This window comes from Prunus avium, chromosome 7 (genome assembly GCF_965620075.1).
Source record: "Prunus avium chromosome 7, drPruAviu1.hap1.1, whole genome shotgun sequence".
In the NCBI taxonomy this organism is placed as follows: Eukaryota; Viridiplantae; Streptophyta; class Magnoliopsida; order Rosales; family Rosaceae; genus Prunus; species Prunus avium.
In genome coordinates, this window is record NC_142290.1 from 33,809,290 (window position 1) to 33,831,665 (window position 22,376).

Sequence of the window (22,376 nt, forward strand, 5' to 3'; positions counted from 1 at the left end):
GGACTGCATATCTCACAAAGGTGATCCATCTACGTTAGTAGAATTTTCTCTGAGATATGATCAACAATGAGATTCATAAATATCGTATAACACGCAGCAAGTTTTGTTTGTAATTATTAATTCACGCGTTATAATATGAACGCGCAATAGTTACACTTTAAAAGTCATGACTTCAAAGCATATGGTGCTTAAAAATTCATTCAATCGCCTCCACCCTTCAAAGGTTTTTACTTTTAAGTATTGGTTGGTTGAATAAAAGTATACAATTCATCTACCATCATTTGACAATGGTATCGTACCATCAAGTACTTGAAAATTATACCCTCCCTCCTCACCTAATATTTATTCTGTGAGCAAATGACAAAAGCGTAGAGCATGGAGTTTCTGTGCGTCCACACCACACCAGTTGAAGCATGGGTCAAGGTCATCATGTGAACATTGAATTTGAGCCACCTTCTGAGACTGAATAAAGCTTGTTGAATAATAAAAGCATGGCATACTTGCTAACTAACAAGTTACCCTATTTGGCCTTGATATTGTGTCTTTCCTCGTATTTTGAGAAGTATATATTTGAAGTTTTGTTAACCGGAAGAGATGGTTGTGGTGGATCAAGTCGGATCGACGCATATCAAACAAAATCAAATGCAATTGGATCGCTACCCAGCGATGAAGCGGATTCTAGAGGAGTATAGTGAGATGATGAAGCTTTGTACAAAGAACTATAAACTTTGACTACCCAAAGAACTATAAAAGTGGTAGCAACTAATAAAGCAACATCGCTTTGTACAAAGAACTATAAACTTTGACTACCCATGATTAAATTTCATAAATAATAACATGCATGTTACAAAACTCACAACTGAAAAAATTTAAAGAAAAAAAAAATAGAGAGAGGAGAGAAAATATAAGGAAAAGAAAGAAAAAAGAGAGAGAGAGAGACAGGAGAGAAGAGAGGAGGACAAGAAAGAAAAAAAGAGAGAGAGAAGAGAGAAGGAAAAGAAAGAAAAAAGAGATAAGCTTATGCATGCATTAACAAGCTTATGTATGTAATCACATGTTATGAAATGAAATAAGCATTGAAGCCAAGATTATGAGTATGCAATCGATTTTGGTTTGAAGCTTATTTGTGCTTATTTTGATTAAGCTCTGTACTTATTTATTTTTGTGAGATTGATATGAACATAAACTTTGTAAGATGATGAAGCTTTCAATTTAAACTTTTTTATGATTATATTATTTGTTGTTTATTGGGTTTTTTTAAAAATGAATTAAGGCGATTTTTTATGATTATACTAGAGAGAAGAGAGAAGGAAAAGAAAGAAAATAGAGAGAGATACGGAAAAGAATGAAAAACAAAAGAGATAGAAAAAAAAAACATTATAAATATCAATAGGCATAGCATATAATTACAAAGTTGTCTGTAGCATGGTGGATAATTTGTTAGAGAGAAATGAAGGTGGTAGGGGTTCGAAACCCCTTTTGTGTGTGCCGCACTGGACACGGTCAAGACACGGCTCCCCACTCTCCCATCCTAAACCCTAGACTAACCCTATATCTTTTCACGTTTTCTTCTCTTTGGCGCCGCACTCTCCCATTCTGCAATCTCCGCTTCTCGACTTGGCTTTCTTGCACTCTCTACCCTTCCGCTTTCATCTCATGCTCGATTTCCCTTGTTCAGTTCTTTCGCAGACAAATAGACATATCTACACTAGTTCTGTCCAACTCTCAAACAGTTACAGCTTTGCCTCTTCTTCTCTGTCACTGTAAGTTGTGGGAGCCTTGAACTTCAAATCCATCTAAGCTTCTGAATTTGCTCTGAAGAAACAGCAGCAAGATCTGCATATTTGACAAGACCTATGAAATTAAACACTGCCGGCTCTCTTTCCTTTGAGAATAATTAAACACCGCCGGCTCTCTTTCCTCGTATTTTGAGAAGTATATATTTAAAGTTTTGTTAACCGGAAGCGTTGGTTGTGGTGGATCAAGTCGGATCGACGCAGATGGAACAAAATCAAATGGAATTGGATCGCTACCCAGCGATGAAGCGGATTCTAGACGAGTATTGTGAGATTGAATCCAAACCCTCTGACGATCGAGTCGGATCGACGCAGATGGAACAAAATCAAAGGGAATTGGATCGCTACCCAGCGACGAAGCGGATTCGTGAGTTTGAATCCAAACCCTCCGACGTTCGAGTTGGATCGACGCAGATCGAACAAAATCAAATGGCATTGGATCGCTACCAAGCGATGAAGCGGATTCGTGAGATTGAATCCATACCCTACAATCCCTACAATCCAGTCAAGCGTCAGGTCGAAGAGCTGAGGCTGTACCTTTTAGAGGAGTATAGAGCGATTCAATCCAATCCCTCCGACGATTTTTACTGCCGCACGCTCGAGCGGAACCCATATGAATGGCAATTTGGAATCAGAGGCGCTAGTGGAACTGAATTCGAGGGTGGGATTTATCATGGGCGGATGCAGTTTCCGAAGGAGTACCCATCCAAGCCTCCTTCATTCACGCTTTTGACGGAAAATGGTCGCTTCAAAACCCACAACAAGATCAGGATAAGGCGACTGAATGATTGGCAGCCATCATGGGGGGTGCGAGATGCTTTATATGCACTTATCGATGAAATGCCCACCTATCCAGATGGTGAATTGGGTTCAGTAGAATACAATAAGGAAGAAAGGCGTGATCTGGCCATCAAATCTCGTGCAGCAGCCCCAAAATATGGCACTTCTGAACGTCAGAAGTTAATTGATGATATTCATAAATATCTGCTAAGCAAGTCACCACCTGTTCCTGTTCCCCACCTGAGCCCCTCACAGGCCTCCAACGGGACAGGCGGCATCTATGTCGTCAACGGCGGCAATATCGTCAGTGGGAATACATTTCATGCTAACAATTCCAAGGGGGTAGGAATTTTGGATTCTATGAATGCCTTCTCCGACGAAGGCCACAAGCTTTTACGTCCTTCTTGGCTAAAACTTTTTTGGTGAAGAAAGCAAAACTAGACGGCTGCGAACACGACCAAGAGTGATGAACTGAGGTGATAATGTCTGCAGCGTAGCTTCTGTCCTGTAGCTGTAGTAGTAAATTGAAATTGAAAATGTGCATTATAGTTTAATGAATATTCTTGTTTATTCTTCTTTCATATCAAAGTTAAAACCTCTCTGCTTCTAGTTAATGAATACACAAGGCCTTATTTCGATGGATCCAAGTAGAAAAATCTTTGGGCAATGAATACTCAAATATCATGTCTGCTACTTTTTTAGTCAAATAAAATTAGTAATATCGCGCGTAGGGAGACCGAATATTCATTGAAAAAAAGGGACCATCATCATCTGCCTGCAAACATAATCTCCAAAATCACGCCTGTGCTTTTCTTTTGTTACACTCTACGTATAATGGCTGTCGTAGTTTACATTTTCTGGACATTGTCGATAAACAATAGTTCGACGTTACAAAAGAATACAAGATTTACTATGATCGCACCTCCACCTTTGAATCTGGAGGCAAGCAGTTGGTTACCTGGAGCAGCTAGTTTCTGTGCAAAAAATTGTCTACAATCTTCACTTCTGTGGTTACGATTACGAAAATAAGAATATTGAGAAAAGACAAGTCGCTGATCCTGAAGCATCACTCGCTCGGTCCAGGAGGTACATCTCCGGATGCTCGGTACGCTTGTTGCCATTCCTGCATCTGCATTAGTATGTAAAGTGTGCATAAATTAGAAATTGCAATTGACAATCCAGGAAAACCACAGGTAACAGAGCCTCCGCTTCACCTATTTGAGTAATAAAAGCAATCAGACGACATTCCAATATTACTTGTATAAACATGTCTCACTAGGTGATTGCCGTTGAATATGAAAAAGGGCAGACGACTTTGATTGTTACATCAGTCTATAATAAAAAGGGAAAAGCTTCGCTCCTTAACATGCCTGTTCAAGAAGCTTTAAGATTACATTTTTTAGGTAGGTCATATATACTCTTTCCCTCTTCTGCGTTTTTTTTTCCATGTTGCGAAGCTCAGCCTTCAACATAGATTCCTACATATATGTCACAACATTCGAAGATAAATATATATATCAATAAAAGCGAACAAAATTGGCGGTGATTTCACCTTATGTCATTGTAAAGGGGATATCACTTTTTGCTATCTCCGAACAATAAAGCAATGATACATACGATAACTTTTTTACGTGTCATTGTGTTACTGGCTGAGGATAGCAAAATAGTGTTATCCTCGTTACGTGTAATTTTTTTAAAAATAACATAGGCTTAAATCTGCAAAATCCAAACTTCTTGATACCTGTTGGCTATGCACCCGATTCTCACGAGCTCCTCAATTTCTTCCTGATTTGAAACAGAAAAAAGGTGATCCATCTACGTTGGTAGAATTTTCTCTAAGATATGATCAACAATGAGATTCATAAATATCATATAACACGCTGCAAGTTTTGTTTGTAATTATTAATTCACATGTTATAATATGAACGTGCAATAGGTTATACTTTGAAAGTCATGACTTCAAAGCATCTGGTGCTTAAAAATTCATTCAATCGCCTCCACCCTTCAAAGGTTTTTACTTTTAAGTATTGGTTGGGTGAATAAAAGTATACAATTCATCTACCATAATTTGACAATGGTATCGTACCATCAAGTACTTGAAAATTATACCCTCCCTCCTCACCTAATATTTATTCTGTGAGCAAATGACAAAAGCGTAGAGCATGAAGTTTCTGTGCGTCCACACCACACCAGTTGAAGCATGGGTCAGGGTCATCATGTGAACATTGAATTTGAGCCACCTTATGAGACTGAATAAAGCTTGTTGAATAATAAAAGCATGGCATACTTGCTAACTAACAAGTTGCCCTGTTTGGCCTTGATATTGTGCCTTTGCCGTCACGTTTCAGTTTCATTTCATGAGACTTTTGGGGTAAATGATGAAGGAGGGAGTTGATTTTAGAGAACAAAAGACTTGCCTTGCCAGTCGGCAATGAGGCAATCAATCAAGACTGCCAAAGTTTGCCAAAAATCTCATTTCTTTGAATAATTGCATAAGTCCACATCCTAAGGGGAGATATTTCAATTGGCCGCATTGTTATTAGTTCTTTGAAGTTTCAACTAACCAACTTATTAGTGTGATCCTTTTCCTTTTATTTGATTAGAGTGGCAGCCTAGAGGGTGGTTCATTGTTGATGGCATCGTCACTTCCTTTTGGATATTTTGCCATCATTATGAGAGAGAGAGAGAGAGAGAGAGAGAGAGAGAGAGAGAGAGAGAGAGAGATTGACAAGTATATGAAGCTTCAACATGAAGATTTTACTTAAACTGATATTACACACACCTAAAGATTCTAGAATGTCAACTACAACATTTCCAAGCCCAAAAAGAACAAAAGAGATTATATATATAATTGTGTTATCTTTTCCTTCGAAACTCAGCAGCAGCAAAGCAGGCAGCAAACTACAACTGTAAACACCATTTTTTTTTTTTTGCTTCACAAATGAACAATAAAACAAATTAATACCTGTAAAATTCACCCTTATCCTCAGATTACTCCCCCAACGTTTCCTTTTTTTGGTGGTAATTGCCTCATTCACGGCTTGAAGAATTGGACTTTAATACCAGTATCAATGACAACATACAAACCAGCTGCCATCAGGAAGCCACTCAGAAGCATCCCAAAAACCCCAAGAAAATAATTGAGACACCACATTGGGCTATACTTCTTAGGCTTGTTAATCTTGATCCACATGAAGCAAGGGTATGCTAATGTCACAGGCAGTGATATGCCTCCAATCAAACCAGCCACACTTCCCAAAAATGGAATTGCCACAGCTACAAAGAAGCACCCATAGCCAAACATGGCCCTATTAATGCACCTCAGCCACCATGGCACTGGCTTCTTCATTCTGCTGGTGTATTTTGACTCTGTGTCATCAAACATTGGCATGGCATAGATTTGGAATGAGCACACTGCATTTATCACCACAAACAAGCTTGTGAGCCCCAAAAGGGATTGTGACACATCTTTTGAATGGTATTCGTAAAGAGCTGGAAGCATCCCTCCATTTGGTGGTATCTGTAAATCAGAACAAAAACAAAATTAAATTAAGTATTAAAATCTTTAATTGAGCTTATAATTCAAGTTTAGGGTTTTGTTTGATTATTAATGATTAGGGTTGCTTACCAAGTGACCATAGGCCCAGTAGCCTCCAATTGCAAGGGGAAACAAGCATACTGCAATGAGTGTGTAGGACACTTTAACTCCTCTCCACATTGGCACATGTGAGGGATGTTTCTCACTGGAAGGCATGGTGGCCTGCAACACACACCATTAATTCACAAAGTTAAGTCTATGATTGTACCAAAAAAATGAAAAAGGTTAAGTCTATGATTGAATAATATTCACAAAGTTCCAACCTAGGTGATGGTGATGATCATGATAAGTGATGCTTGAGCCCCCACCCCCCCCCACTATTTTGATTTATTTTTTATTTTTTATTTTGATGGACTGATAAAGCTAATAGAAAAGTCATAATTGGTCATGGTGGGTGTAATTAAATATTCAGCTAGGAAAACTAAAACTATTGGAATAGTTGTACCGCATCAAGGACAGTGCCTAAGCAACCTGTTATTTTATTGACCCAAAAAAAAAAAAAAAAAAGCAACCTGTTACTTTCTAATCTTTGACAGTTAGCTTCTTGTTCATAGGAAGATGTTCAAGTGGTCAAAATTGTCACTTTGTATTTGTGAAAGCAATATGAAGTCTCACATTCTGGCCTGGCTTCCTAAGCAAGGAGGAGGAGGACTTAGACTTATTGTTAGGAAATATGCTTTTCCTAAAGAAAAGCATGCATAGACTTGTAGTGCACATTTAATTTGTTAGGTGTCAATCACTGACTTCAAAAACAATAAAAATTGATATTCTTTGTCCTAGTTTGCAGGTTCTCATAGGCCAAGCATTGGGAGTTGGAAAAAAAAAAAACAAAAACCAATTTATGCTATGGTAAAAAATAATTAAATAATTACCCAGATGGAAATTATCAATTACCTGAATCTCAAGGATAAGATTGTGGCCTCTGAAGGAAAAAGCAATTATCCCAATTGCATTTAGCACACCAAACACCCTTGCAATCTGAGTGTCAGCTCTAATAGGATCATAAGAAACACCAGGAAGCCTCCCTTCTGCTACAGAGATCACCCAAATCAAGGTACAGTACCCAACTGCAGTGATGGCACCAATCAAGGAGACACCAGCTATGGAGTTCAAGTTAGGCAGCATAGACAGCACCACAGCTGCAGTTGTATAAACCAAGAACCACTCAACTGTTGTTAATGGCTTGGCAGTGCATGTAGGACACACAATTTCGTAGAATAGCTTGGAAGTTGATCCACCAATGACTATCAGAGCCACACAGGTTCCACCAGACAGATACATGATTGGGAACAGGCCTAGCCAATTTGCAATTTTGTCACCTACAATAACATAGCCATTTTGTACCATTAGTTCCTGTCCAGAAATTTGAAATAGAAAAACTTAATAAAAATAATCACAGTCATAATCTTATTACCATAGGTGAGACTAAAGAGTTGCATGTATCTGCTGTAACGCATCCCAGTTTCTACATTCTCATGGAGATGAACCAGTAGCCATAGAGTGTAAAGCTGCCATATGAATCCTAGAGTCAATAGAATTACACCCCATGCCCTGCAATCAGTCACAAAAGAGAAAAAAGAACCATAAAACTATTAGCAACCACATAATAGGCAAATTTGTAGGTGCTGAAATGACTTAAAAACACCTATCTCGCCAAACAGTCTGAAGTGTTATGTTGTCAAACTCTTTGTCTCAATTATTACTTAGTGAGATTGATAGTCTGACAACATTATAAATTCGAAAATGAATTCCAGGTTTTGGGGGGGCTTACCATCCAAGAACTGTGAAAGCCACAGGAAGCACCAAGGCCTGGATACCAATCCCAGAACACAGTGTGTGAAAAGCAGCATAGTACTTGTTGCCATTTCTAGACTCAGTGATGGGAAGCCAAGCATCCTGAGGGTCAAGCCTGGTCATCTTGAGAGCCTTCCTCACAGGGCTACCCAAAGGAGTGATGAACCTTGGGGTCAAAGACATCCTTGGGGTTCTAATTGCCAAAGGGGTCTTGGGGACCTTAGCCACAACTGCACCTTCAGCTCCAGGTTGCTGGTCTGAGGCTCCATCAAGAAGGGGTGATCTGGACAAAGATGGTGAGTTGTACTGAGAAGGAGGACAAGACACTTGCGCCTGTGGTGCCACTGAAGGCTTTGGTGCCACAGTTGCTGGCCTTGGTGTTATAGGAGCTGAGCTAATCTCATTTACTTCCGTACTCATCTTGAGCTTTTCTCGCTATTTTTTGTTGCCCCTTTGCTCTCTAGTTAGCCAGCTCCCTCTGCTGCTCTGTGTGTCTTGGTTAGAAAACCCACATAGCAGCATGTATATATAGTGGTGTAAAGATTTAAGTAGGTGCAAGGAAATAGCTTGGTGGGTCTTGTTCTCAAACTGCTGTAGAGTCTACAGAAAGGTGTGTAATGACTAATAAGACTTGGTTCGTTTTAGACTGCTTTGTATGACCATAAGAGAGAGAGGCAGAAAATTGGTTGGAAAATAATTAAAGCATTTGTTTGACGGGCAATTTTGGCTGCCTGTTTGTCTTGCTTTATGCGTTTGAATATTTTACATGTAAAAAAATATAATATATCTTATGCAAGAATTTGAGGTCCTTTGTTTTTGCATAGATTGTAGATTAAGATATATATTTTTTTTTAAATGGTGAGTTGTGAGAACCCCTCCTCCATAGTTTATAGACTATCACTTGTATTAATAAAAAATAAAAAATAAAGACAGATATAAGCTTAGTCAAGTTTGCTAAAACAGATGTGCTCTCCACTCCCGAATTCAAATCCCGCTCTAGTAGTTAATATTATTGTTTTTTGATGAAGTAAGGGGATAAACCCCAAGAAACCAACCACACAATATACTAATCAAACGGGGCTTCACAACCCCCAACAAATCAAGTAGTTATGATTAGATTACAGTAAAATATCTCTTGCTTAAAAATTTATAGATTAAGATATATAATTTGCATAAGTTCATATTGAGTAGGGCTGGCAATGGATCATGTCGTGTTAGGATTATATACGTGTCAAGAATGCTAAACCCAAACCCAACCCGTTTAATAAACGTGTCATTTTCGAGTTGACCTATTTATTTCCCGTGCGGGTTTCGGGTCATGTCAGGTTGACCCACTAAGTGGTAGCAAATAAAAAATAAATAAATAAATCTAAATTTTGTATAAAATAATCAAGTAATTACATTTTTTATATAAAATAATTATTGCATTTTGCCTCTCTCTATATATAAAGAGTGAGAATGAGAAATTAAAAAAATTAAAAATAAAATAAAGAAAATGAAGAAAAAACACAAAGAAATGGGTTGGCGGGTTATGTAGGTATTTTAGCGGGTTAGTGGATTGACCCATTTAATAAACGGGTAAACAGGTGTTGGGTTGACATGTTACATAGATATTTTATCGGGTTGGCGGGTTACATAGGTATTTTAGTGGGTTGGCAAGTTGATCCGTTTAATAAATGGGTTAAACATGTGTTTTAGCGGGTTGGAAGGTTGATCTGAAACCCACTCGTTTATAAACGAGTTATTGGCGAGTTGACTGGAAAATGACCCGTTTTTTAATCGTGCAAATTCGTATTGTGTTTTATCCATACGAATTTTGAGTCGTATAACGAGTTGTATCAAAAATTGCCACTCCTAATATTGAGTATGATTTGGTCAACGTATTACTCCTGAGGCAAAAAGCGCCAAAGACGACAAACGGTTACTATTTAATTCTAGAAGCATTGAGTTTCAGACGACCATTCTAGCATGTGGATATTTTGGAAATATAAAAATTAAAATAAAAAAAAAAAAAAGGCAGAAAAGGGATTGCAAGTTGCTCTCAAAGATGAGCATAGCGGTCAATATTAGTGTTCTTTTGGCATTGGATTTGGACTTTCTTAGAACCCCAAAAATGAAAGTGAGAAATAAATAAAAGTCTCCTGGTCACTTTTTTGGCTTAGACCAGCCAGCCATCAGAGAGATTAAGGAAATGAGATTACATTACTGGACAACTCCAATGCAAATGACTTAATTATTATTGTTCACTCACATAACTATCGTGTTACTTTTTAAAATGATACGTTATACTAAAATAAAATGATAAGATTTAGATACGAATAACAAGATTTCAACAAATTGAATTTTGCCAGTATGTATTGTAAACTGAGTGAACTTTTCGTCTTATGATATAAACTTGATTTATGGATAATAAGGGAATTCACCTTGAGCTATGTGTGAGTTTGACACTCTAACTAATTTGCTATTGCTTTAGAACACACTCTTTTTTTGGTTGCTTAATATCAAATGTGATACTTTTCTTTCTAGCTTGACAAAATATGGGATTAGCATAAAAATATCACATTTCATTAGAAATATTTGCTGCAAGCAGCAGCGATGAAATTTTTCAATGGGCGAGTGTTGAATTTTGGATCAAAGTGTGCACTTTCTCTACATCATTTGGAGGGGAGAAAAAAGTAGTGTTTATACAATAATAATAATTGGACAATCTTTCCCTTCGATTCAAACTTTTGAATTTCTAGAAATTTGATGATAGAAATTGAAATAATACAGCCATTGATAATCACCACCTCAAGTCAAAATAGCGGCCATCTACCCCTTAACATATATCATCAATTAATCATTTCATGCGACTTTAGGAATGAAAATAAAATAATGATAAAAAATTATTTTCCAAAGAAAAAAACAAAATTAAGAAATACATAAATAGTTATCACTATGTAAGCTTACATATAATTATGTAGTGATTTTTCATGAAAAATCACATTTAATTGCTCTTATTTAGCAATCCATAGTCTCCATCCATTACTTTATTTGCCCCATAATTAATAGGATAAGATGCATAACCTCCGCGACAAATCAATCTTGGCCTCTAGCGGGCACAACAAACCCGCCATTTCTCGAAACAAATATTCAATTAGTTTTCGCTTCTCCCTAAAAACATTACTCACGTTGCATTTAGAAATAAGATCGGTTTATGATTTGATTATTTCATTATAAAATAATTTTTCCTACGAACTCGACATTGAAATTTGAAGTCAACAACAACCATCTGAAACAAGATGCAGCTCGCTTTGATAAGTTAGCTCGTTTTGGTATTATATCTTCTCAAGTTTGTTGTGAATTTGAAGAATTTTCCAGTGTGATTGTCACACCGACGCATAATATTATCAATCACGTTAAAATTGGCCCCACAAAGAGTCCAAAAGGCCCAAGCAGCTGGGTATGCACTTTATGAAACTGGGTTAATTCTATTATAGCGTTTATTTTTCCCCCATCCATATAAATGGGCTATCAGACCCAAAATTATAAATGGGCAAGTACATTTACACTTGGGCCTTTACCCATTTTGACCCGCCTAAAAGGACACCGACATTAGAAACACAAGGATCAATATGTAATTACACAAATCTATCCCTAAAAACGCAGCAACAAAAACCCTAGCGCTCGCCTCTTTACCGCCGTGCCGTTTTCTTGTTTTCTTCAAGCTCTCTCATTTTCGCGATCTCGTCTGCAAATACAAACACCACCCCAAAGCTCTTTCAAGCTCTTAGTAAGAAGCCATGGGTGAGCTTAATTCCTCTCTGCCCCGCATCTCACACTTTGCGCTTCATTTGATTCACTGTATTTTTCGTTCTATTTTTTAATTAATATATATGTATTTATTTTAATTTTCAGGAAAGGTTCATGGATCTTTGGCTCGTGCTGGTAAGGTGAGAGGCCAAACTCCCAAAGTGGCTAAGCAAGATAAGAAGAAGAAGCCCCGTGGACGCGCCCACAAGCGCATGCAATACAACCGCCGATTCGTCACCGCTGGTAATACCACCGCTTCATGATTTCCTTACCAGTATTTTGAGCCTTTTTAACTTCCTGACACTAACTTAGTTGGTGATTATTGTTGGTTCTTTAAATGGGTTTTGAGAAATTTATGATTTTTGAGAAACCTGCATTTGGATTTTGATGCAATTTAAACAATTTTAGTGAGTTTTGAATTGATTTTAAATGGGTCTTTAGGAATTCATGTTTTATGAGAAACCCATGTTCGGATTTCTGATGCAATGCCTTGTGTGATGTGTGATTGTTGTTGCAGTGGTTGGCTTCGGCAAGAAGAGGGGACCCAACTCGTCTGAGAAGTAGACAAAGCTTTTGAGAAGATGAGAAGCAATTCGTAGATTAAGAGAAAGGCTTTATTTTTATTTCTTTTTATCATTATGTCATTATCAATTCAAGACCCCCAAATGCTGGTTTGGTAGTTCGTAGAGAGATTTGGAAGTATTTTTTGGAATTTGTGCTCTATTTGAATTATCAGTAATGTGATTTTGTTTCTGGGTTTCTTGTTTCAAATTATTGTTGGCATGGCTGTTGATTTGACTTAAATTTCTGCGAAGTTAGAGTTGGATCATAATGGTAAATGAACTAAATCTCTAATTCCAGATTTCTTCATTCTTAATTGGCATGATAGTCTACTAATTTGATATGAGAAGAAAAAGTGCGAGTGCGTGAGAGTGAGTCAACAGTGAAATGGAAAGGTCCTTGCCCTTAAAAGTTCACCAACTCTGCAATTTACAACTTTCTACAAGAAAGATCCCAAATTCATTCCCTGCTTACCACCCAAGATTGAAGCCCGAGGGTATGTAATTGAAGAAGAAAAAAAGATCTCAAATCCTCATTTGACAAAGCATATCAGGTGACGAACTACTTTTTCAGTACTTATTACAACCATCCTGTAAATATTAAGATATGGCTTTCGGCCTTTTCGTATAAATATACAGAGCTTTTGGGGTTACATTTATTTTTTATGCCATTTGCTTTGGGATGCTTCGTGTCAAGACCTTGGAATTTTTCGTAAGCATTTGTAGTTAAAGATTACACAAGTGATTGATGAATTAGCAGTATAATTTAAAGAGTCTAGCCGAGCGGCTATACTATTAAAATATATTCGAATATTTTAAGAGTATCGCCGGACGGCTATACTTGTAAAATATATTATTTTGAAGGTACCGCCGTCGGCTGTACGCATTAAATAATTATTTTAAAGGTATAGCCGCACGGCTATACTCTTTAAATATATTATTTTAAAGGAATAGCCACCCGGCTATACGTTTTAAACACCAAGCTTGCACAGATTCTGTCTTGAGCCTCTCTCTCTCTCTCAACTCAAGCTTCGATTTTTTTTCTTTCGTTTCGGCTGTTGCATTGATTGGATTGGATTGGACTCTCTCTATGAAAACCACAAATGTCATTCAGCTATTGAAATCTCCCCTAAGATAACAACTCTGATGCTATAAAATCTTAAAATCCTTAGAAGAAACTCTCTAATAATCGTCTTTCCATTAAACAATCAAAAAAAATTGCAAAATCAGAAACATACGTAAATTGGACGCTATGGTAGCCACGGATAGAGACTCGAACTCGTAGTTAGGCGGCCTGGGCGGATCTGGGCGGCCTGGGAGGATCTAGGTGGCGCCTAGGCGGTCCGGGCGGATCTAGGCGGTGACTAGGCGGCCTTGTCGGGTCTAGGCGGGTCTGGGAGCCAGGGCTGGTCGTGTCCTTTTTTTTTTTTTCCAAATGAAGACAGCGGGAGACTCGGCCATGACTTGGTCTCTGCCTTGTACTCTCTACGATACTTCAGAATCAGAGATGGGCTTATTGGCTATCAGTCGCTCTAGATTCTTCCTTCTTAAAACTAGTTTGACCTGTGAAAAAGGATATTAATCTCTGCAACTGCAACTTGGTTGGAGTAAAAGGTCTTCGGAATCAGAAGGACCTTACGTGTCAGCAGAAGAAACGAGTAATGGAGTCACCAACGTAACGTGGAACCTACGTGTAATAGATATCTCACCATCTGAAACCTGACCTGTCAGGCTGTCGCCTGAGAAGAAAAAGACAGAAAACCCATGCCATATATATATGCAACATTCCGCCATTTTCTCCTCTCAACTCTATTTATTTTAAACCCGAATATGTAGCCTTCAATCCAGTTCTCTCTATTTGCTTATTGCACGTAATATTTTCCAAGTTGAGAAATAGAGTGTCATGAAATGATGAAAGAAAGCATGCTGAATATGAAGTCCTTGAATCACATCTCATTGGTGTGTGCAGATCAGTTGAGAAATCCCTTGATTTCTACCAGAGTGTTCTTGGGTTCTTCCCAATTAGGAGGCCTGGCTCCTTTGACTTTAATGGTGCATGGTATAATTCTTAAAAACTTGGAAAACCAACAACAACCACCCTTCATTTTTATTGAATTGGTTTACTCTGTTTTTGAAACATTATAAATATTGAGTATTAATTTGGTTTTTGGTTAATTATGTGACATTTGAATCATAGGCTATTCAATTATGGCATTGTTATACATCTTCTCCAATCTAAAGACCCTGATAAATGCCCCAAGAAGATCACCCAGATTAACCCTAAGGATAACCACATTTCTTTCCAGGTCTCTCTCTCTCTAGCTATTTTATTCAATTTTTGTATGCTTATATATTTTTTGTTGGTGGATCCCTATTTTTTGTTGTTGTATTTATGGGTTTAACTCGTATTATTTCTTATAAATAAAATCCATTTTTAATTCTTGCCTAATAGATTAATAGCTGGAAATCATTAGAATGAGAGGTATCAGAAAGAATTTAATTCTCATTCCCCAATATCACTGGTATAAAAAAAAAAAAATTGAAGAAATAATTCTATCCTAATTAGCTAAAGTGGTATTTTAGCCCTAAACCCTAAAATAATCTGACAGAATTGTATATGATTTCAAGCTCAATTACTTGCATGCATCTTCTGCAAATGGTCGTGCAGGTATTCTTCTTAGTAGTTACAATTCTGACTTCTTAGTAGTAGTACTTGCCTAGAATAAAAGACGAGTGCTAGTGCGAATTGGGCATTCTGCCTTGTTTATATTATTACATTCTACAGCTAGCATGATTCAAGATTCTTTTATCCCCAAAATGTTGGTGGATTCCTATTTTTTGTTGTTGTATTTATGGGTTTAACTCATATTATTTCTTATAAAGAAAATCCATTTTTAATTCTTGCCTAATGGACTAATAGCTGGAAATCATTAGAATGGGAGGTATTGGAAATAATTTAAATTCTCATTCCCTAATATCACTGGTATAAAAAAAATAATTGAAGAAAAAACTCTATTCAAATTAGCTAAAGTGGTATTTTAAAATAACATGACAAAATTGTATATTTAAATAGTAGCCGCGCGGCTATACTATTTAAATATATTATTTCCAAGGTATAGCCGAGCGGCTATACTCTTTAAATATATTAAAAAACGAACGCGAAGCTTGCACTCGTAGTCACAGCCATTTCGCTTCTCTCTCTCAACTCCAGCTTCGATTTTTTTTTTCTTTCGTTTTGACTGCTGCATTGATTGGATTGGATTGGACTCTCTCTACAAAAACCATCAAATGTCATTCAGCTATTGAAATCTCCACTAAGATAACAACTCTGATGCTATAAGGGAGTTCGGCGGCGCCTGGGCGGATCTAGGCGGCCTGGGCTGGTCTAGGCGGCCTGGGCTGGTCTAGACGGCCTGAGCGATTCTAGGAGGCGCCTAGGTGGCCTGGGCGGTTCTAGGCGGCCTGGCAGGGTCTGGGCGCCTACTTTTTGTTCCAAATGAAGACAGACAAAGCTTGCACTCGCAGAGGAATGTGGTGCGCGAGTGAAATGAAGAGACAGAGAAACGAACACGATGAAGTTACCGTTACCCTTAGAGCCCTTGACATGTTCTGTAAGCAACTTCAACTACATTTGTCTCATAACATCGATGAAGTTACCATTACCCTTGTTGTCAAGGGGACCCCAAACCCGGATGCCAAATTCACCGGGTTTGCAGTTTCTTCTGGGTTTGCTTCGTATACTACGGTTTCTTTGATGAGAATGTACACCAAAGCTGGACAGTTTGATGGTCCCTTACTTATCTTTTAGACTGTGTTATACTGATATAGTTTCTTGGAATACTATTCTCTTTCGGGGTTTCGAACAAGTGAGGGTGCATTGAATTTTGCTCTTAAGATGAATTTTAATGGAGTTGTTTTTTATCCAGTGACTTATACTACGATTCTTGCTTTTTGTGCAGATCATGAAGATTTTCGATTTGGATTACAACTGCATTCTCTTATATTTAAGTCTGGTTTAGATGGTGAAGTTGTTGTTGGAAATGCACTTATAAGTATGTATTCGAGGTAGAGGCGGTTAGTAGAAGCTAGGAGCGTGTTTGATGAAATGGCGAATAAGGATCTGGTTTCATGGAATGCAATATTACTATCAGGTTACTCTCAAGAGGGAAATCATGGGCTTGAGGTGTTTTTTGTCTTTATTGAGATGGTGGGAGAAGGGATGGGGTTATATCATTTCTCATTTACTAGTGCAGTTTCAGCTTGTGGTCATGAAATGAATTTAGAACTTGGGAAACAGATACATATGGCTTGACAATTAAATCAGGATATGGAAGTCATGTTTCAGTTTGTAATGTATTGATCTCGACATATTCAAAGTGTGAGGTTATTGAAGATGTAAAATTAGTCTTTCAGTGCATGAATGATCGCAACGTAGTGTCTTGGACAACTATGATTTCTATAGACGAAGAAGATGCCATCTCTCTATTTAATGAGATGAGATTGGATGGTGTATATCCAAATGATGTTACATTTATTGGACTAATCCATGCTATATCAATTAGGAAGTTGGTGGAGGAAGGTGAAATGATTCATGGGTTTTGCATAAAGACTGGCTTTTTATCAAAGCATGATGTTTGCAACAGCTTGATCACCATGTATGCAAAGTTCGAGTCCATGCCTGACTCCATCAAAGTTTTTGAGGTGTTAAACTGCAGAGAAATCATATCGTGGAATGCTTTGATTTCAGGGTATGCTCAGAACGGGCTGTGTCAAGATGCACTAAAAACATTCTTGGTAGCAACTATGGAGTCGAAGCCAAACAATTACACATTTGGTAGTGTCTTGAGTGCAATTGGTGATGCTCAGGATATTTCTCTGAAATATGGCCAATGATGCCACTCTTCCTTGATCAAACTTGGATTAGTGACTGGCCCAATTATCGCAGGTGCTCTTCTTGATATGTATGCAAAGCGAGGAAGCATTTGTGAGTCCAAAAGAGTTTTCAGTGAGACGCCTCATAAAAGTCAGTTTGCTTGGACTGCAATAATATCTGCATATGCTGGGCATGGAGACAATTGACTCAGTGATAGAATTGTTCAAGGAGATGCAGAGAGAAGGGGTAAGACCTGATTCAATCACATTTCTTTCTATACTAGCAGCATGCAGCAGAAATGGAATGGTGGAGATGGGCCGTCACCTCTTTCATTCAATGGTGAAAGACTATCATATTGAACCATCTCCTCAACATTATTCAAGTATGGTGGACATGTTGGGACGTGCAGGGAAATTGGAGGAAGCAGAGGAATTGATGAGTTAGATCCCAGGACAGCCAGGGTTTTCATTGTTGCAAAGCCTGCTTGGGGCTTGCAGGATCCATGGGAATGTGGAGATGGCGGAGAGAGTAGCCGATACATTGATGAGATTGGAACCAATGGAATCGGGTTCTTTTTTGTTGATGTCCAACTTGTATGCTGAGAAAGGGGACTGGGAAATGATAGCAAAAGTTGGGAAATGGATGAGAGATAAAGGAGTGAGAAAGGAAGTGGGATATAGTTGGGTGGATACTGGTGATGCTGATGGTTCCCTGTATCTGCATGGGTTTTCATCATGTGGTACATTCCACCCACAGTCTGGGGAGATATGTAAAATGGCAAAATAGGATTAGAGATGAAGATTTTGAGAGAGAACATGTGGGAGACAAAATCACTGAAAATGGACTCCTTCTCAAGGCCCTCACTTTGAAGGCTTGAATCTGTACATGTAAAACTTCCATAACAATCCGCCCGCGCCTAACAAATCATATTACTTTCTGAATATTTGCCTCAAATACTAGGAATCAGGTTGTTTGGGGTTTTGAATATTAGAAAATCTAATAAAGTCAGTGGATGAAGTCTTGCAATCCTATATCTAATCAATAAACCATTTTCCTTTTTATTTTTTCAATACCCTACACCTATCTTTTTTTTGTTGTTAAAGTTCAGAACGCCTATGATTTGCATTGCTGCTGTGACAATGATCCTCTTGTACTTAAAAGTGGTGAAGATACAAGTTAAAAGCCTTTGGTTTTTATTATTTTGTGTCCTTAGTATTTGATTTATTGAGCCTGTACAAAATCTTACATGAGCATAGTTTTCTACAGATGTTTAATCCAACTTACTATGGCTTGGACAATACTGAACCGGAGTTTGATATAAAGTGGATAAGGACTGCTTAGATAATCCACATGTCAAAGCCAATCTGCTATTTCAGGTCAGAGTTGTCTTCAACTATATGTTTTTCGAATAAAAACTTCAGGCCATGATAGATATATATGTGCTAATAGTGGGTGGATTTCAAGCTCAATTACTTGCATGATGAATTTTCTGCAAATGGTCGTGCAGGTATTCTTCTTAGTACTTCTTAGTAGTAGTACTTGCCTCGAAGTTTATAAAAACAGAAAATTTAATACAAATCAAACATCAAAAGATTTCCTAGTAACACAACAACTCCATCACACTGAATATGCATTTCCTAGTCAATGCCTCTGAAGGCTCCCACTATTACAGTCCGAAGAGGCCCATCACACCGAATATGCATTCCAAGATAGCTTAGATAAGAAGTTTCTCAATGGCATCCTGCAGTTCACACATAAAATGTTCAGAATGTAGGACCAAATCCAAGCACTAAGGAAACCTGAAACATAAATTGTAGATTAAAACTAGAACGAAGAGTACCTTGAGCTGTTGTATTTGCGACTTCAATTGACTTCCCTCATTGGAAGTCACAGAACACGCAATGACAGGTCTTGTGACACCACAGGCTCGGCCAAGTGCTTGCTTCGAAGGGGCAAAAACGTAGGGACCATTCTGCCAAATTCAAATAAAACACTTGTAACGTGCTTTAAATTGATTTAAATCACTAGGAGAATCATCAAAGTAAAAAGTAAAGGATTTTGAAGCTTCAACATGATAAACTAAAAAATCATGAAGAAATAAACATATATTTAATACTATGTTGGGCATGGTCTTTCATGTCTGCAACCAATAAACCTTGCTTGCTAAAATGCTTGCACCAGTTGGGATGCACACGGTCTAACCTTCAAATAGGCAATTAGGTGCATCTATGTCCAGCCATAGACCACAATCCTACCAACTAGGGTAAATACCTAACGGGTCTGGTTTGGGTCAAATATAACACAACCCGTCCCACTATATAACACAAAACAAGTACGCAATCAAACACAACCAAAGGGGTAATAGTTCTCTCTCACTTCACTTTTGCGTGTAAAACATCAAACACTTGGAAACTACAGTAAATAACTCTTAACAGATGATAACGAATCATAATAGGACTGACAATGAGAGTAGAAGGAAACAATTAATACACAAAAGGTGAGCAAATAAAAATAGAACTCGAGTATATGTCTTTGTGAAAAGCAGCAATAGTTGAATTTATTGAACCATCCTCGGATGAGAAAAACAACACAACACTCTCCCATCATCCAATAGAAAGAAGAAAAAAAAACCATGTCGCAATCAAATAATTAACGCATTTATGACACTAAAATTTCAGTGCCATAGATATGTTACAGGAATGATGAATAGTACCTTATCTTCAGCCAACAGGGGAAGGTGAAGAAGAATCTCAATCGGTTCAGTGTCACAAGCCATCACTACGAACTCAGAAATACCCCTGTTGAGGGTCTTAGTCGCTGAAAAAAATAAAAACCCCATAAAAAAAATGTTAAACTCCATATAATTCTGACTCTAAAAAGAGAGACTGCACAGATAAAAACAGAAGCAGGTAGCCATGGCATTGAAATATGAGCATTTAACGCACCTTCATTGGCGCCCTTTTTAAGCTGCTTGTAGTTAGCTGCCTGTTGAACCAGGTCGAGTATTGTAATCGTCAGCTGCGCATCGGCCAAAGGGTACGCTTTTGCGTTCACTGCCTCTCCTGTCTGCAATTACATTCATACACAAACAAATTAAGAAACATACAAATCACAAACACAGTCAATCAACCATGCTCTCTAAGCTGAAAACCACTTGATGTATGCAGTCTACTTTCAGAGATGAAACTTACAAGACAACAATAAAATAGTTATGATTTAAATTTTGCAGCCAGTGCATTTTTTTGTTAGATTATCCGCCAGAATGTTTTTCTGAAGAGAACAAGAGTTAGAACTTGGTGGCTAGAAATAATTAAAATGGGAGGTATTGGAAAGAATTTAAATTCTTATTCCTCAATATCACTGGTATAAATAAAATAATTGAAGAAATAACTCTATCCTAATTAGCTAAAGCGGTATTTAAAATAAATTGACAAAATAGTATAGCCCCTATACTATTTAAATATCTTATTTTAACGGTATGGCCGAGCGGCTATACTCTTTGAATTTATTCGAATATTTAAAAGGTATAGCCGCGCGGCTAAACTCTTTAAATATATTTGAAACGCACGCGAAGCTTGCACTCGCAGTCACAGCCATTTCGCTTCTCTTCAAGCCCTTCCAAGCTTCAAAGACTCTGAGCCTCTCTCTCTCAACTCAAGCTTCGATTTTTTTTCTTTCGTTTCGGCTGCTGCGTTGATTGGATTGGATTGGACTCTCTCTACGAAAACCATCAAGTGTCATTCAGCTATTGAAATCTCCACTAAGATAACAACTCTGATGCTATAAGGGAGTTAGGCGGCCTGGGCGGGTCTAGGCGGAGCCTAGGCGGCCTGGGCGGGTCTAGGCGGCCTGGGCTGTTCTAGGCGGCCTGGGCTGTTCTAGGCGGCTCCTAGGCGGCCTGGGCAGGTCTGGCCTCCTCTTTTTTGTTCCAAATGAAGACAGAGGGTCAAGCTTGAAGGTAATTGAAAACTTGAAAAATATATAAATATATATTTGGTGGGTCATCTTTGTTATTGATGTCCTGGACTTCAACGGAGGCATCTTTCTTGTTGGTCGGGATCACGCTCGAATCAGCAGACGGATTGGAGCTTTCAGCGGAAGAGTCGTCTTCGGACGAGAAAAGCCTGAGTAGGGACCGAGTCGAAGCGGCGAGTGGGACGAGTGAGGAGCTAGGATTAGGGTTGCAGGTTGGAGGGGAGAGAAGGCGATTGCGAGCACAGAGAGAGACATTATTCAATAGAGTACGTCTCATGGTTCTCTAATTCACTCTCTAGGGTTTATTAAAGGTTCAGTTTTGGGGTTTCAGAAGGGGTTTTATGCTTTGCCTGCTTCTTGTCATTTCGGGTGCTTCAAAATGTTGTTGTCTTTTTTATTTTTTTGGTCGAACTGCAAAGGTGCGGGTTATTTATTTATTTATTTTTATATAGTTATTTTTTATTTATTAGTTTTTTTGAATATTTATTAATCTATCTTTTTTCCATGATAAGTTGGTAAGTGCAAATAATTACCATTCCAGAAACACAGTCTTGTATTCATCCAAAGGAACCAAAAGTATTTCATATAATGACTTTTTTGGATTGGGTTTTGATCATCATCTTCCAGTGTTAAGAAACATTGAAGTGATGTCGCAGCAGCTGTGAGTAGGTGTTGGTTTGAAGATAACAATAAAATAGTTATTATTTAAATTTTACAGCCAGTGCGTTTTTTAGTTAGATTATCCCCAGAATGTTTTTCTGAACTTGGTAGCTGTTCTAACACTGCTAGTTCATTGCAAAACTATTTGATAAAATGCGCTGGCCACCGCTACTTGGTCTACTCAAGGTCCAAAACCTTTGTTTGGTAATGCCAAAATTGAGGATGTTATGAAGTTGCATCTTTGAATTTTACAAGGTTGTCAAAAATCTTGTAACAGGTAATGTATAGAAAGGTGCTAAAATTCATAAAATTAATTGGCAAGAAGGGCTGCCACAAATAAAAATCTTGTAACTGGTAATGTGTAGAAAAGCCCAAAACTGGATTCCTATTTTTTGTTGTTGCATTTATGGGTTTAACCCGTATTATTTCTTATAAATAAAATTCATTTTTCATTATTGCCTAATGGGCTAATAGCTGGAAATCATTAAAATGGGAGGTATCAGAAAGAACTTAATTCTCATTCCCCAATATCACTAGTATAAATAAAA

At 37.9% G+C, this 22,376-nt stretch overlaps 3 protein-coding genes and 2 pseudogenes across 3 annotated transcripts; 3 read left to right on the top strand and 2 right to left on the bottom strand.

Moving 5' to 3' along the window:
• Positions 1-1,454: 1,454 nt before the first annotated feature.
• LOC110761376 (ubiquitin-conjugating enzyme E2 32 pseudogene) lies at positions 1,455-3,171 on the top strand (annotated as a pseudogene).
• A 2,141-nt stretch (positions 3,172-5,312) lies between these two features.
• On the bottom strand, positions 5,313-8,479 carry LOC110761377 (lysine histidine transporter-like 8). The gene is made up of 5 exons (XM_021963842.2): positions 7,946-8,479; positions 7,589-7,725; positions 7,069-7,493; positions 6,205-6,336; positions 5,313-6,096 (listed from the first exon to the last, which is right to left on the bottom strand). Exons 1-5 carry the CDS (start codon positions 8,386-8,388, stop codon positions 5,611-5,613), a joined length of 1,623 nt encoding a protein of 540 aa, XP_021819534.2. The 5' UTR covers positions 8,389-8,479; the 3' UTR covers positions 5,313-5,610.
• A 3,133-nt stretch (positions 8,480-11,612) lies between these two features.
• Positions 11,613-12,531, top strand: LOC110761378 (small ribosomal subunit protein eS30z/eS30y/eS30x). The gene is made up of 3 exons (XM_021963843.2): positions 11,613-11,754; positions 11,866-12,003; positions 12,278-12,531. Exons 1-3 carry the CDS (start codon positions 11,751-11,753, stop codon positions 12,322-12,324), a joined length of 189 nt encoding a protein of 62 aa, XP_021819535.1. The 5' UTR covers positions 11,613-11,750; the 3' UTR covers positions 12,325-12,531.
• Positions 12,532-15,915: 3,384 nt separating this feature from the next.
• LOC110761389 (pentatricopeptide repeat-containing protein At4g32430, mitochondrial pseudogene) lies at positions 15,916-18,062 on the top strand (annotated as a pseudogene).
• A 654-nt stretch (positions 18,063-18,716) lies between these two features.
• On the bottom strand, positions 18,717-21,445 carry LOC110761390 (uncharacterized). Its single transcript, XM_088244691.1, has 5 exons — positions 21,221-21,445; positions 20,080-20,259; positions 19,907-20,047; positions 19,034-19,165; positions 18,717-18,934 (listed from the first exon to the last, which is right to left on the bottom strand). Exons 1-5 carry the CDS (start codon positions 21,443-21,445, stop codon positions 18,908-18,910), a joined length of 705 nt encoding a protein of 234 aa, XP_088100817.1. The 3' UTR covers positions 18,717-18,907.
• Positions 21,446-22,376: the final 931 nt, after the last annotated feature.

Excerpts from the sequence above, each read along its gene's own strand:
- LOC110761377 (XM_021963842.2), bottom strand. The coding sequence starts at position 8,388 with ATGAGTACGGAAGTAAATGAGATTAGCTCAGCTCCTATAACACCAAGG. Across the intron at positions 7,726-7,945 it reads GCTTTCACAGTTCTTGGATG|GGCATGGGGTGTAATTCTAT; the intron begins GTAAGCCCCCCC and ends GACTGATTGCAG. Across the intron at positions 7,494-7,588 it reads ACTCTTTAGTCTCACCTATG|GTGACAAAATTGCAAATTGG; the intron begins GTAATAAGATTA and ends ATGTTATTGTAG.
- LOC110761378 (XM_021963843.2), top strand. Across the intron at positions 12,004-12,277 it reads CCGCCGATTCGTCACCGCTG|TGGTTGGCTTCGGCAAGAAG; the intron begins GTAATACCACCG and ends TTGTTGTTGCAG.
- LOC110761390 (XM_088244691.1), bottom strand. The coding sequence starts at position 21,445 with ATGAGACGTACTCTATTGAATAATGTCTCTCTCTGTGCTCGCAATCGC. Across the intron at positions 20,048-20,079 it reads CTTCTGTTTTTATCTGTGCA|TTTAACATTTTTTTTATGGG; the intron begins GTCTCTCTTTTT and ends AATTATATGGAG. Across the intron at positions 18,935-19,033 it reads CGCAAATACAACAGCTCAAG|GATGCCATTGAGAAACTTCT; the intron begins GTACTCTTCGTT and ends TGTGAACTGCAG.